Source organism: Perissodus microlepis, chromosome 11, assembly GCF_051167445.1.
Source record: "Perissodus microlepis isolate ML-2025 ecotype Zambia chromosome 11, ASM5116744v1, whole genome shotgun sequence".
NCBI classification, from domain to species: Eukaryota; Metazoa; Chordata; class Actinopteri; order Cichliformes; family Cichlidae; genus Perissodus; species Perissodus microlepis.
In genome coordinates this window covers 7,829,178-7,843,996 of record NC_140471.1, presented here as the reverse complement: position 1 = coordinate 7,843,996, position 14,819 = coordinate 7,829,178, and the positions used below count along the sequence as shown (strand labels likewise).

The 14,819-nt window shown below is 40.2% G+C and overlaps 1 protein-coding gene across 2 annotated transcripts in view; it reads right to left on the bottom strand.

Moving 5' to 3' along the window:
• Window positions 1-18: 18 nt before the first annotated feature.
• nipal2 (NIPA like domain containing 2) overlaps window positions 19-14,819 on the bottom strand; it is a 36,065-nt gene continuing 21,264 nt past the window's right edge. For both annotated transcript variants that reach the window (XM_084942601.1, XM_084942602.1), the window contains 8 exons: window positions 8,993-9,052; window positions 6,578-6,699; window positions 4,629-4,725; window positions 4,253-4,388; window positions 3,969-4,057; window positions 1,441-1,504; window positions 1,259-1,356; window positions 19-1,070 (listed from right to left, as the gene is read on the bottom strand). In XM_084942601.1, coding sequence (XP_084798727.1) covers window positions 964-1,070; window positions 1,259-1,356; window positions 1,441-1,504; window positions 3,969-4,057; window positions 4,253-4,388; window positions 4,629-4,725; window positions 6,578-6,699; window positions 8,993-9,052 — 773 coding nt within the window. In that variant the 3' untranslated portion in view covers window positions 19-963. The remainder of the gene's footprint in view (window positions 1,071-1,258; window positions 1,357-1,440; window positions 1,505-3,968; window positions 4,058-4,252; window positions 4,389-4,628; window positions 4,726-6,577; window positions 6,700-8,992; window positions 9,053-14,819) is intronic.

The window sequence follows — 14,819 nt, the reverse complement described above, 5'->3', positions numbered from 1 at the left end:
TATATGCTATGAAATAGGCGTACTATACTGAACAGAACTGTTGTGGGAAACCACAGCCATTAACCTACAATCAACATAAGTGCTCAGAACAACTGATGCTTTAACATTCATTCTTTTTATAGTCACACTGGCAGGAAAAGCAGTTTCCTGCACATCCCATAATATGTAGGTGGAAGATAAGAGCATAGTTGCTCGGCAACATTAAAGTTTAGTATGTAGTTCGAGGTGAAGATGGGTGCATGATGCATTATTGCTTTTATTGGTAACAGATTTTCGGAGCGATGCCTCAGTGCGAGCAACTTTATTGTGACAGATTTTAAAAACATGGCTCCTGAAGCACTTTTTTTTCTCTCTCCCCATTTTAAAATTAGGCCATGTCAGATCAACATGGCACAAACTGGGCTGGCCCGTCTTCTTGGGAGTCCCTCCCCCACCATTAGAGGGCAGTAGTGCACTTATTTTTCTGTAACAAATGAAACCCTCAGACCACAGGAACACTTTTTTTTGTCCTTATTTATTTACACACGACACACAGAGCGGTTTATTCAGCTCATTGACATATAACCTTATGTTATATTGATAGGCTCGGTCAGAGTGCCCTCCTGGACCTTTTTGTTCAGCCACTACTCTCCTCAAAATTAAAAAATTGTTGCTTGTGAACAATCTAATATTGACCTTTTGTCCTGAGGTGTTTCCTTATGTTGGAGTGACTCCTCTTGAGGTATTTCTGATACCTGTGTGGGAAATGATGCTAAGACACAAATGGATATTTTACCTAATGAGAGGTACTTAATAGTTGGAACATAAACTGTAAAATCAATATGGCCACCAGTTCTGATGCTCAGCTGGCACTGGTTTTAACTGATGGCCATCATTTCTTTCTATAAACACATTAAATGAACCAAGAAGAGAGACGCACACACAAACGCATCAAAATGACAGTCTCAACAGATGGAGCTGGGCCTATGAATCGTCTGTTTGGCCCGATCTGTTGCACATAAGTTTGGCTGCCAGTGATCCGTATGTTGTAGTCTTTGCCTCAGGCTGAACTTTGTCTGTGTGCCTTCTCCCTGCGAATATGGACAGTGCAGCTCATTAGATGGAGTCTGCTGCCCGGGTGGCAGACAATAGCAGCTGGGTGATTCCAGGATCACTGCCACTAGATATAATTCAAAAGCTATCTGCTAATAAGTGAACCATAAAAACCAAAAAAACAGGTTCTAAGGCAACGAAATAAAAAACGATAAATAGATCTTACCAGGAATTTTATTCATTGCGATAAAATTGCGATCTTGCTGCTTTATCTTTGGCCTGTTTCGGGCTATCAGGAAAACTCCAACAAAGGACAGAAGACAACTGGGGGGAAAAACAGTTTGTTGACATTTTGCAATAAGCATAATTTGATAAGCTGCAGTGGCTGGTAGCTTATTGAACACTTACCCAAACAGGAACATACCGATGTTCAGCAAAGCCAAGCCTTCAAATTCCTGATAGAATACAATCCCTGCAAAATGAAAAAGTCCATTTAATGTGACAGAGTAACAAAACATGCACATCACCTCTGCTGCTTTCTTTGTGAAACATGGCCCTAAAACCCTAAGCATACATTATACTGGGATAGTGAGTGGGGAGAATTATTAAGTGAAAGGGTGCAGTTTTGAGAGATGAATAGTAAACACTGCTCAGCATATTGACAGAATGCAAAAACAAACAATGTCCTCTGTGCAGAGACTGTAGGAGAGCCACTGTTGGCTCAGAGAGCGAGTTCATTTTTCCAGTGCTCACTTCACTTCACTATCTTAAGCTGTGACCGTCACCGGGTTAGGACCAAAACAATATTTTTCCTCAGTGTGGAGCTAAACTAATCTTAAAGTAAAAGTCCGCCCACGGATGTTCTTACACCGCCAGATATAATACATTAGCAATTTGTTGTTCAATGCAATCAATTGTGGGTTATTCGTGTAGGCGGACAGAGCAATAGTAATACTGAGAGCAATATCGGAGAAAGTAAAGAGTAATTCAAACTACAGCTCATCTCGTGCCTCTGCCTCCTCTATCACGGGCGTCTCTCTGTATTGGGCGGCGTTGTGAAAGACGCTGCTGTTCATTTGCAGTATGAGAGCGACACCGGAGTTGATCTTGTTTGAGCCTGATGTTTTGTACTGCTGGAACATTTTCTTCTTTTACACTCCACTGAAGCCATGCTGCAAATGGGTTGAAATGACATCACTCGGGCAATTTATCCAGAAGTAAAGCAAACAAGAAAATGGATTTTGTAACACAAGGTGTCCTGCCAAAAAGGGTTTTACATTGTGATGAAGTGTTTTACTCTGGATTTTCTCTTCAAGCCCAAAATACTTGGGGGAAACTTTTGTCTGTTTTTCTGGTTTATTGATTAGATATTAAAAACCTGACCTGGCAGAACACACACACTATAAATATCTTGCAGCGTTTGCTGAGCAAGGACTCCTAAGTGGTTCACAGCAGTGAGTCACTGTCTTGATCGTGCCCTGTGTGTGTAATGTATGTACCCGATTTCAGCTATTGTAGTGCTGGAGCACATCTTTGTCTGTTATTGCCAGTAAATCTTATGAAACATCTAAAACCCTTTAATTTGCTTCTTTAGTAGGACTCAATCTCCAAAACTGCTTTCATGAGGTGTTCCCGCTTTGCAGTGATCAGTATCTATCCAGTGCAGACAATGTTGCTAGCATGGCAGTAAAACTGATGTGACAAACAAAGCCTGCAGGCCACGAGTATTTCTACATGTTGACATGTAGGGGGATTAATGGGCTATTGTTTAGTTCCCAGATGTTCTACATGTGAAGGCTTTGTGCATAGATTTACTGTGACGCACTCTTACCATCTCGGGCTCTTCAACATCCATACTGTATGATACATTAAATGCAAACATTTTGAGAATGTACTTCTTTTATACTAAAAAAAACAGGGAAGTTGTTGGTTTATTAAACTAGGTCATTACTCTACTTATACTGGTCCAGTTTAGAACACTTCTGTCTAACAGGCTTCTGTAGCTTTAAGAAATAATGAATGAAGTATGCAGTTGCAATTCCTAGCAACCGATGAATATATATTTGGTTTGGTGGTGAGTGTTCGTGACACCACAACAATGTCCACAGTACAAAAAGCTGGCACTGATAAGAGCCATAAAGGAATATGTCACTTTGTGGCTCGAGTGTGGCTAAATGTTGCACTTTTAAATCATTTTTGAATGCAATTCAATTTTATTTATATAGCGCAGAATCACAACAACAGTCACCTCAAGGCGCTTTATATTTTAAGGTAGACCCTACAATAATCAACAATCATATGACCCCCTATGAGCAAGAACTTTGGCGTCTGTGGGAAGGAAAAACTCCCTTTTAACAGGAAGAAACCTCCGGCAGAACCAGGCTCAGGGAGGGGCGGGGCCATCTGCCGTGACTGGTTAGGGAGAGAGAAGGAAGACAGGATAGGAGACATGCTTTTGAAGGCAGTGTGATTCAATGCAGAGAGGTCTGTTAACACATAGTGAGTGAGAAAGGTAACTGAAACACTCAATGCATCATGGGAATCCCCCAGCAGCTCACACCTATTGCAGCATAACTAAGGGAGGATTCAGGGTCACCTGGTCCAGCCCTAACTATATGCTTTAGCAAAAAGGAAAGCCTTTTTTCTAAAGCCTAATCTTAAAAGTAGAGATAGTGTCTGTCTCCTGAATCCAAACTGGAAGCTGGTTCCACAGAAGAGGGGCCTGAAAACTGAAGGCTCTCCCTCCCATTCTATTTTTAAATACTCTAGGAACAACAAGTAAGCCTGCAGTGTGAGAGCGAAGTGCTCTAATAGGCTGATATGGTACTATAAGGTCATTAAGATTTTTGGACCACAGAGGAAACCTAAAGCCCAGAGAAGCAACTGTTCTGCTCATTTACCCACATAGCTGTTCAACAGCTTTCTGTTTAACAGACCTGCAAGGATGGCACTTGCAGTGAAAAACACAAAGTTGATAGGAACCACCTCTGTGGCATCAAACATTTTCATTGCCTGATTGAGAAATCTGTAGAGAGAGAGAGAACAAAGCAACATTTGAGAAGTTTGGTGAATGAAATGCAGCAGGTACAGGGTCATCATGTAAAATATGTGATTTCCTTCACTCTTCACTGAACAGCCATCGAGCCAGTGACAAACGTGAGATTTAAGCAATGACAAAAAGCTTAAAGATGAGAACTAGAGACAGAAAACTTTGACTAACTTGATCTGGAAGGCGCAAGAAGCAACCATGACAACAAACATGACGTAGAAGATGGGGTAGATGAGCTGCAGCTGGCCTTTTATCGACTCTGTGATCATCCCTGACACGGCTTTGACTGAGATCACTGTCAGAGAGGCTGCAACAACACACAAGCAAGACATCGCTTTAACATTTAGCTGCAGCACCTCACAAGTTCATGCTAAATCGTGGAGGCGGTTAATTCGAGTGAACACGCTGAATTATTTCCTTCTATTGTTCTCAACTTGGTTCTCTTCAAAAATGATAACAGGTCTATACGGTAGCCAAGCAACAAAAGCAACCTCCAGCTTAATCTACAGCATCTGCCCTCAGTTGGGCAACTTCCACTCTTTCGTACCGAGCAGGGCCACCAACAGCATCACAATGACGATGTGCTTCATGTTCCTCCTCTTGTACAGATAAAGCAGAAAGCAAAAGATGACGATCTCTATAAACTGTTGAGAGAGAGAGAGATGTACAAATCATTAATGCAGAGTCCATTTCCTCGAAGCTGCACAGAAATTGAAAATCTGAATTGCACTTGAGTTGTACTTTTACTGACTGTCTTATTAGTGGAAGAGAGTGCAGCATGTAGCCAGAGAGCAGGACACTTTAATTGAAATAAATGACTATGGCGGAAAAATGAAATGAATTGCTGGGTTTTAAATGAAAAGAGCTCGGGGTCGTCAAATAGCATTCAGCTGTTCCAGGATCCTCTAATGCAGCTCGAGTAGATAAAGAACAACAACAGAGTGTAAAGCAGAATAAAGTGGGAAAAAAGGGCAAGCTGACCTTTAAAATGCCTCCAGCTATCATCCATGTATCTCTGTATCTATTTTAAATAAAATGATTAATTATGATTTGAAAATGGATTAACAAAGACCTCAGGCATTTGTGGCAGATACCCCAATCCATGTTCAGATTGACATTACAGCAGTCCTTCCAGATGAAGCCATCTGATAGCAGAATGATCTTTGGTAATAACAAGAAGGGGCAATGGGTATTTCATTCCCTCTGATTAATCACCCACTAAAGTTAATCCCATACTTGTTGGAGGCTGTTCCTCTGCAGGCTGATGAGTATTCATAAACAGCGTAGCCTCTGCGTTTCTAGCTATCCATTTGTATTTGCCCAATATCTTCTTATGCACTTTTCATGGATTTTTTTTTGTACCGGTTTACTAAATACAAAAAGATTCGTGAGTGAAATGCTGTGCCCTGAATAATGATGGCACTGCCACCCGGGGCACGTTCTCCATCTCCACCATTGGCTAGCACTCTTAAAGAGCTGCTGCCGGTTATCGTTTTACATTTATTTCTACTTAGCTTGACAGATCATGTGCAGTTGTTCAAAAAAGTTGTTCAAAAAAAGTAAATTAAATGTTTAGGATTTGGAAAGATAGCGTCAGTAGAAAAGTGTTTTTGTATTTGTGGTATATTCTGTAATATAGGAAACAAATGAAAAAAATTCAGTGTATTTCAATAGCCTATAGGTCTTATGTGTTAGCTCAGGACTTACTAGTTACTAACTAAGACATCACAGCTAAAAGGCACAAAACGTAGTGTTTGGTACAGGAGACATTTAACCTGAAACATGAAATACAAGGTGCATGAGAGTCAGGGAATGACTCAGACACAGCTGGATGGATATGAATGACCCCAGTCTGCAGAAATGCTCCTTTAAAAGCGTCTAAGGAGTGCTTTCAATCAAGACTAGTTCTGAGCCAACATTTATGTTTGTGATGAGTGGGTTTTGACAAAAAACAAAAACAAAACAAAAACAAAAAATGTTGTTTTAGCTCTGTACTTGTCTGCTGATTGGTCACTATAGCAACAGCTATGTTTATGCCATTGCTGCTTGAGGCGAAACTGGACTAGGAGGGTACACGGGTAAGTGTTAATGCACTCACAGCCTGTTTGTTGGAGGGAGTATTTCGTGACTACCGAGTATGAAAACGCTATCTAAGCTTAAAAGGACTCTCTCCCACTTGACCACTTTCACAACAGAGAAACACAACAGAGAACAGAGCTGCGGGAACAACCCCTAAGAGTAGTGGTAGAAAAGACCTCGCCTCGTTTGGAAAAAGCAGCAGCTGGTTGTAAAGAGTGACCTTGTCTTTGACCAACAGTGGTGTGCTACATTAGGATTTTCAGTGACATGACCACGGTGTTGTGCAATAAAGCTCACAATAATGCATTCTGTGATTACATGTGGTTTCTCTGTTACTGATAAATAAAAAATATTGTTAAACGAATACACATTAATGTGTATTACTTGACTTATAAGGGAGCATTTTAAAGGACACACCAGGTAAAGCAGGAAGTGCCAGCTGATGGTGTAGTACTGGACCAGATGGGCTGTGATGTGTGTGGAGGTGTGGGGGGCAAAGGTCACCAGGACGTACGTTCCTGTTATTGCCAAGGTACCACCTAAGAAAGAAAGACAGCAGAGTGGTGAGTTTATTGGAGGTGGTTTTTATATTGATTTGACAGCTCAGTTGACCTCATCTTACAAGTAGTTCTGCTACTACTACTGGGAGTAGCTAAAATCCATAACATCTACAGTCATGTGAGAAAGAAAATATACCCTCTTCAGGTTGTATGTCCCCCCCATCACATTTTACAGTGTAATTTTTTAAAATGTAGCCATACTGCAGAAGCAGTGTTTGAACAACTATGTAAACATTTAAACTGTCCTGCTGTATCAGCCAATTTTTGCCTTAAGCTGCTGGACACATGCCCTCACACCTGACTTTAGCTGTTCATGGTCAACTCACTGACTGCAAGGTGCCCATGTCTTGTGGCTATAAACCAAGCCCAAATCCTCACCCTTCCATCACTGTTCTTGACAGCTGGTATGAGGTGTTTGTGCTGAGATACTGTTTGGGTTATGCCGAACGCGGCGCTGTGCATCTCAACTTTAGTCTCGTCTTTCCAAAAGACATTATTCCAGAAGTCATGTGGATTGTTCAGATGTCATGCTGCCAGCAACCCTTCCAAACAAGTGATAGTTGTTCAGTCTTTTTGTAACTGTAATGTCATGATCTTTAAAAATGCAACCAGCTAACTAAGAGCTGTAGAGTCTCAGTTGTAGCCCTTGGATTTATTGCAGTTTCTCTGAGCACTGCACGATCTGACCTTAGGGTGAAATTGCGTGGACGCTCACTACTGGGAATATTTCAATTGTCTTGAATGTTTTACACTTGTGTCCAGTTCTTCTGACTGTACATGATGGACTTTTAATTGTTTGGAAATGGCTTTATAACTCATACTATTGGGCAGTGATGGGCAATGCCTTTTTCAGATCTGATCTCTCTTCTTCTTGGCAGTCTGTTAAAACACGTGTGAATGGTTGAGACTAGAAAACGGCAAAGCTTTTCTTTTAGCAGCGCTCACACTTGCTGATGATCAGTTAATTAACTTAATTTGATTATCAGCACCTGGCTGCCACGTCCCCTCTTAATCCCCATGGAAACAGTAAGATCGTACTTACAGTAATTCTTCACACGCTGCTTCTGCACTTTGGCTTCATTTTTGTTAAATAAGTACTGACACAGTATCGCATGTAACACCTCACCACACGTTTTTTTTCTTATGTCCTAAGACGTAAAACCTTACAACAGAAAGAGGGCCTCCTTTCTTTTGCACATGACTGCATATGGCTTAGTTATTTAAAGAAGTGTTTTCATTTTGATGTCATTTTAAAAAAAAGTGAAGTGAATATAGAGATTCCCTGTATTTTTTGATAGAGCTGTCCAAGATGCAAAATGAGTAGTGCAGTGTTTGATAGAAAAAGAAAAGAACTGGCCCAGTTCTTGTTTATTATACACTCCATTCCTTAAATTGGTACAGCCCTGCGGCACACACTGACATTTATTTGATTGTTTGCGATAGGCATCCTGCTAAAAAGATAAACGGGACATTTATTGAAATGGTACGAATGCTCTTTTTTTTTTCCTGCAAATGATCCAGTGACTATATATATCTTACCAATGGGCTTCACTTTAAAACACATTTTGTGTCATATTTGTGTTTCTAACTTCTGACACAAGAATGAACTCAACTTGAAAAATGAACTTGAAATGAAGCCTAAAATGTTACTGTGTTCATTCTTGCAGTGGTTTTTAATATTCATCTTTATTTTTGTTATTTAAATGATCATTTTCTAGGTTTTACCTCTGCCGCTGGCTGCACACAGGCAGAAAAACAGAGCTTGTTCCCACTAATATGCCCCTTTATGAATAAAACATTCATGCATTTAACTGTTTCCAATATGCGGTTGATAATGGCATTCGGCAATTGTAAAACAAAATGGCAAAAACATTGCAGCCGATTTATCCAAGAAAGCAACAATAAACAGAGCTGTGCGATGCTGATATGAATTTCCAGTCCAGGAGTAGGAATGGTCATCACAATTATGCCATTTAGCAGCAGAATCACCAAATTGTTATGACAAACAAAAGCTTTTCATAAAACAAAAAATATGTCTGTGCTGAGTGTGCCTTCGCTTTCCCAAAGCTACAAAGATAAAAAAGCAAGAGGGCATTTTTACTAGTACATAACTGGAATTCAGGATATTTTTTCTGTTGTGACTGAATTATCATCTGTAAACTCAGTTTGGCATATATACAAACTACATTCAGAATTGCTCTGAACTCAAACTACCATTGTCAGAGGACACTTATACTGTAAGTGCCATCATCGCTGCTGAATGCTTACTTACCAACGATGTCAGAGGCACACAGCGTCTCCTTGAGAAAAACCACAGATATGATAGCACTGGCTGTAAAATCAAAATAAATGTCTCTTAGTTTAACTGCAATTCAAAACATTCAGTCCACTACAATGAAAGTAAATACCAACATAGTTATATTTCCATAAGAATCACATCAGTAATGTTGAAGGTAGTCTACATTGTTGACTGCAGACACACACACGTCAACCACATCAAAGCATCTGTGAGGCAGTGAGGTCTTAAAATAATGAAGCAGAATTATTTGTATAGAGTTGTTTTTGGTGGTTGTTCACTGGAATGCTCAATATGAAGTCAAAGGAGATGTTGATGCAAGTAATCATAATGCATAAAGTAACCAATCAATCAATTAACCAATCAATCAATAGAGATATCAAAGATTTTGGGAGTGGCCAAATCAATAATATTTTACAAAGAAGGAATGCACTGGCCAGTAGAGGGATAGATTCTGAAGCGTACAGGGCTACGCTTTCTGCTTCAGCCAAATGTTTCTGATCTGATCAGACAGCGCTGCACAGAGCAAATGGATTATGACCCAAAGCGTGCTGCAAGACCAAAGAAAGAATTTCTCAAGGCAAAAAAATATGATATTTTTCAACAGCTAAGTCAGTCATCTGATTTCAACCCTATAGAGCGTGCTTTTTAGTTATTAAATACAAATTTGAAGAGACTGACAAACAAGCTGCATCTAAGGGTGACTGCAGAACATCTCAAGGGAGTAAACAACGCATGTGATGATGTCCACGGATTGGAGACGTCAGGCAGTTTCATCCAAGTATTAAAAACAATCCTCATGTTTAAAATTATGTTAGTTTGTCCAATTACTCTTGACGCTCTGAAACGATTTATAAAAATGACTGTAATTCCCAAACAGTTCATGGAAAAATTTCCTAAACTGCTTGAATTAAATCTCAAAGTCTACACTTCAGTCACAAATTGACTGTTTGATTTAAAATCCACTGTTGCAGTGTACAGAGGCACATACTAAAAAAAATTGTGCTTTGCTTTACATCACGTTGGGTGCACGGTTTACCTGGGAAACAGAAGGCTGCAGGACGCACTATGGAAGGAAGGCGATTTCTGGACATTGTTCTGAGGGAAAACCTTGGGTCCTGGTATTCATGTGGATATTTCACTGACATGTACCTCCTTCCTAAACATTCCCAACCACCACTTACACACCCTTCAGGGCAGCCATATTCAAATAGGCTACTAACATCAGAACAAGCCATCTTTAGGTTTTTTTAATGTCTACACAAGATAAATGCAGTTAGTGATACAAGTATTTAGTTATGCACATATTCACACAGTGACACTATGTTATTATATGTAAATGTGTGTTCACATAAATACATGTACACAATGCTTGACATGTTTAGATTAGACCGACAAAAATCGGTCCGTATGCTTGGATAAATGGAACTCATTAGGACTTCATAGTACCAGCATGAAATTATGATATTCCACGCCAGCGTTTTTTGCAAACCCATCCATCAATATCATTGTCAAAAACTGCGACACTGAAAAGCAATCAGTCTCACATCAGCTAAGCCTGAGATTAGTCTTCTTAATGTTTCCCCGCGATCTGCACCGAACCAAGGGAGAAACACGGCATTCGGCTGTCACGGAGACAAATAGCGAGGCGGGCAGAAATGCGTGCAGACTGCACAGACATGCCGATAAACAGGCAGATACACAGATGGATGGCCACACAGGCACGCTAACTGGCTGAGACAGAAAAACAAACTGCGAGACAAACGGCCAGTGGACAGAGAGGCAAACTGACATGCAAGTGACAGCGGCCTGTCACAGTGAAGAGGTCAGTTTGCATAACACGCTGACGCTGCCGTGCTGGAGGTCTCCTCACTAAAAAACACAAGTGGAAAGCTCATTTTTATATAATCAGTTGGAATTATGATGTTGCATTTTTCACCAATATCACAGCAGAGCATACTATGGGCGCTATGTTTTGCCGACACGACTGCCAGACAGCAATCTGGGTGAGCAGGTGATGGCACACAGACACAGGGAATAATTGAATAGAAGAAATTGCTGGAAATTACTGGAAGAGAAACAGACAGAGCATTTGAGTCTGTGTATGGGCTCTGCCTCCGCCATAAGGAGATTAGATACAGAGTGTAAACAGCTCAATGTGTCAGAGACATAGTGTGGCACGCATTGGATCACAGGCAGTGACAGGTTCTTAACATGGATATTAAAGATATATAGTTGCAAGTTTATCTGAAACAAATCAAATATAAGCAAAAATGGCATTTTAAAACCATGATTTAAAGCCACACTTTCTTTCAAATAGGCTATGTATCTCCAAACACACATTTTCCGAAAGAACAGGCCATGGATGTGCACAATGCCGCAAGGACCCTACGCTCTAATTGGAAGTTTATAAAGATTCTCCTTAATATTCTGATGAAACAGTTAGTTGTTAAATATTTCATACTGAGAGCATGTTCGCACTCACATTTTGGACTACTCTTTTGCCTCTGGGACCAGCTGGATCCAACAAGTAACCATAGCAACTCCATACAAAGTGAGTTTCGCACGGCTTGATATAATGAGAAATGTGGCAACGGGAACCTCTGGGGTACGCAGTTCTGTCACTGCTGTTGTGTGCTTGTGTGCGCAGCACCTCTATACATGCTCTTTGTGATGTGTAGTAATGGGTACCTACCAGTGAGGACGAAACATACAGTGTCAAACATTCTTGAGCAACACAAATCTGTCATGAGCAAGATGAAAGCAACAAAAGTCTGGCTGCCATCACCCAGAAAAGCTCAAATATAAGAGCTGTGCACGTGTAATTTGTAAAAGAAAACAAAAGTTGTATTCACAATTTCCCAAACAGGAACTTTTGATAACTTGAATCAAAACCGTCCTTCAGAAGCTATTCAAGAAAACATTACACAAACGTTGTAAAGGAGTTCTGAAATCTGAAATGAGATCTTGTCCTGACCCTGAATAAATACAGTCACACTGTAAAGTCATTCTTTAAAATTATTGTGTTATTTATACATCTACATTAAATCCTGACTTCTTCACACTATGCTAACACCGCATCCTAATGGATAATACAGTGCTGCAGGTCTGACATCTGTGAGTGATGCAGTCAGGTTTCTGTTCATTTCCACACTGCCAGCTTCCCCTCCTCTTTTGCATGCGATGACATCGGTATCTGAACGAGAGAGCTGATTCTCTGCTCCACACAACAGCTTTTGGGCTGATGCTGTCATTCCTAATAGAGAGGACTGGGCTCTGTGAACGCGGACAGTAGTAATTGCTCTCCCCGGAACGTCATGAGTGCCAGCGTGACATGCACGGACAGGCGGATGACAGCGGCATCGTCAGCTCTCTCGATCCCGGCCCTTTACTCCTCTGCTTCTGCCTTTTGTGTCTTATTCATTCACATACTTATGCTCTCCTTTCCTTGAAATTTTCTTCCTCTCTCCTCAGCCTTTCTCCAAGCCAGCCACTCACTTCCCTCTTGTTTACCCAGTGAAGGCATCCTGCTGTCTGTACCCCCTTCTGTGCCTTCACACAACTCTCAGAAAACAGGCACAACAGCACAGCAGGAAGGGTGTGTGTTGTGTGTGCATATGTCAGAGGAGCATCCCAAGTCGACACAATCCTCTAGACCTTTTACACACCGCTACAGTTATGCATAAATTTTATGTGTGTGTATGTATGTGCTTTACACATTTGCATATAGTGTGAGTCAGTGTGAGGTGAGGGGTACAGTCAGTCAAAGAAAGGAGCCAACCTGCAGATTCTCCCCTGTAGCTGAGGAGGACAGACTGTGTCATGACTGCAGACATCTTCCTCTTCTTTCTCCTCCTTTCACCTCGTAATCTCAGATGCATTAATTATTTAAAAGGCTCCTTGAAAACGCACTTCAGCTGCATAATATTCATTCAAACTCCAGTGCAACACTAGCAATCGGCTGGTTTCACGAGGATCTGATAGTAAAATGGAAATGAGTACGGTAATTGTTAATGGTTCTGATTCATCACAAGGTTAGATTTACACACACTGACAACACATTTGGAGGTTGCTGGTCTTAACAGACCACAGAACTGAGGCTTTATTTTTCTGCTAAAAGCATTTTTTTCTTTGGTAAGTGCTCACTGAAGCAAATACAGTGGCAAGCAAAACTACAATGAACAAGAGGTGCAGCCTTCTTAGCAAGATTTGTGGTTTCGCTTAGTGTTTTATTCAAACCATTCATCCACTGGCAAGACGTGACTATAGGAAGCGTGGAGGTAATAGCTGTCATTAATATCCATGAGTCACCACCACCTCCAGCGCCGTGAGTGATGCGTGGTGGAAGGTAAGAAGTGAACCTGCTCAATATTTAACCTGCGTTTAGAGTGTTTGCACTGAGCAGCTGCCAGCTGTAGCAATGGGCCAGGCTTTGTTTTGACTGGCTAATGAGTTCGGCTTAGTCTGTGACATCTTTAGCTCAACTGTGGGCCGTAAAAATGATTGTTTCTCAAGTGTGGTGTTAGATTCATAATGTCAGGAATAATTGGACTTCCTATGTAATTTAATCTCTGGAGCTAAAATGTAGAGATTTATCTTCTGGGTTCAGTGCTGGATATAAGGTAGGAATTGAAACGATGACACATGAACTCCCCCTGCCGCCACCACTCTTCCACACACACACACAATGACCCACTGTTTCTGCTCGTTTAAAATTTGTTACATTTACTTTTGAATTAACACCTTAAATAACAAAGAATGGTTTGTAAGCTTGAATATTCCAGTGAATAAAGTGAAGACTGTTAGTCTCATCAGTTATAAGCAGTTGTGTAGCTTGGAAACAGGATAGAAATAAAACTGTTATTGCAGATAGAGAACTTCACTGATACATACAGATCATTTTTATGCCCTGCACTTGAACATACTGCTGCTGAGCTAATGAGCTGATGAAGTGATATATATCACCATATATGAAGGTCTATTTAACACGCAAGGGTAGAGCAGAAACTAGTATTGTGCAGTGCAGCACAAAATAATAGGATAATAGACACATTTAAGTACCAGTGTATTGTGACATTTAATATAAATGGTTATTAGGCAATAGGGGAATTAAATATAATGATTATTAAGAAACATTACTACGTGATAAGAATAGATTTTACGTGATTCTATAAAAACAATGTCTTATAGAAACAGGTTAAGGTACTTTTTCAGTACTTACTTGCAATGCTTCTACATTTAAAATATTAATAAAAGGAGTACAGTTACTGAACCTAATTACCTTAGCTCTGTTGTCACTTTTAAACCTTTACTAACTAATGTCTATGTGTTGAATTTCACATGTTTCAATTAAGGTTCTCATATAAATAATACAGGCCAATATTATGCCTCCAATCTAAAAAATGCATCATATGTTCTGCATCCCTATTATAAGGCCCTAATATTATATATTATTATATATCCCTCGAAAACTGAAAGCCAATGAATGTGGGGAAGAATTTGTATAATCGATAAGTTGCATTACTACCGTGAAGTCTTCTTGTGTATGTTTAAATGCCAGCTATTTTAAGATGATTATTATTTCCTATTTTGAATCAAATGCTTCTTTTGCAAACAATATCCATTAAATCCTAGAGAGTCTTTGCAGTTCTCAGATGCTCCACAAACAACAGCAAACGTCAACTTTGGAATAAAAATGAATGTGAAACACACGAGTCTTTACCCAGGTCTGCCACCGTACATTTTACAATGTTTCCTAGGAGATTTCTTCTGCAAGTAATAAAGACAGAGCAAAAAGATTTAA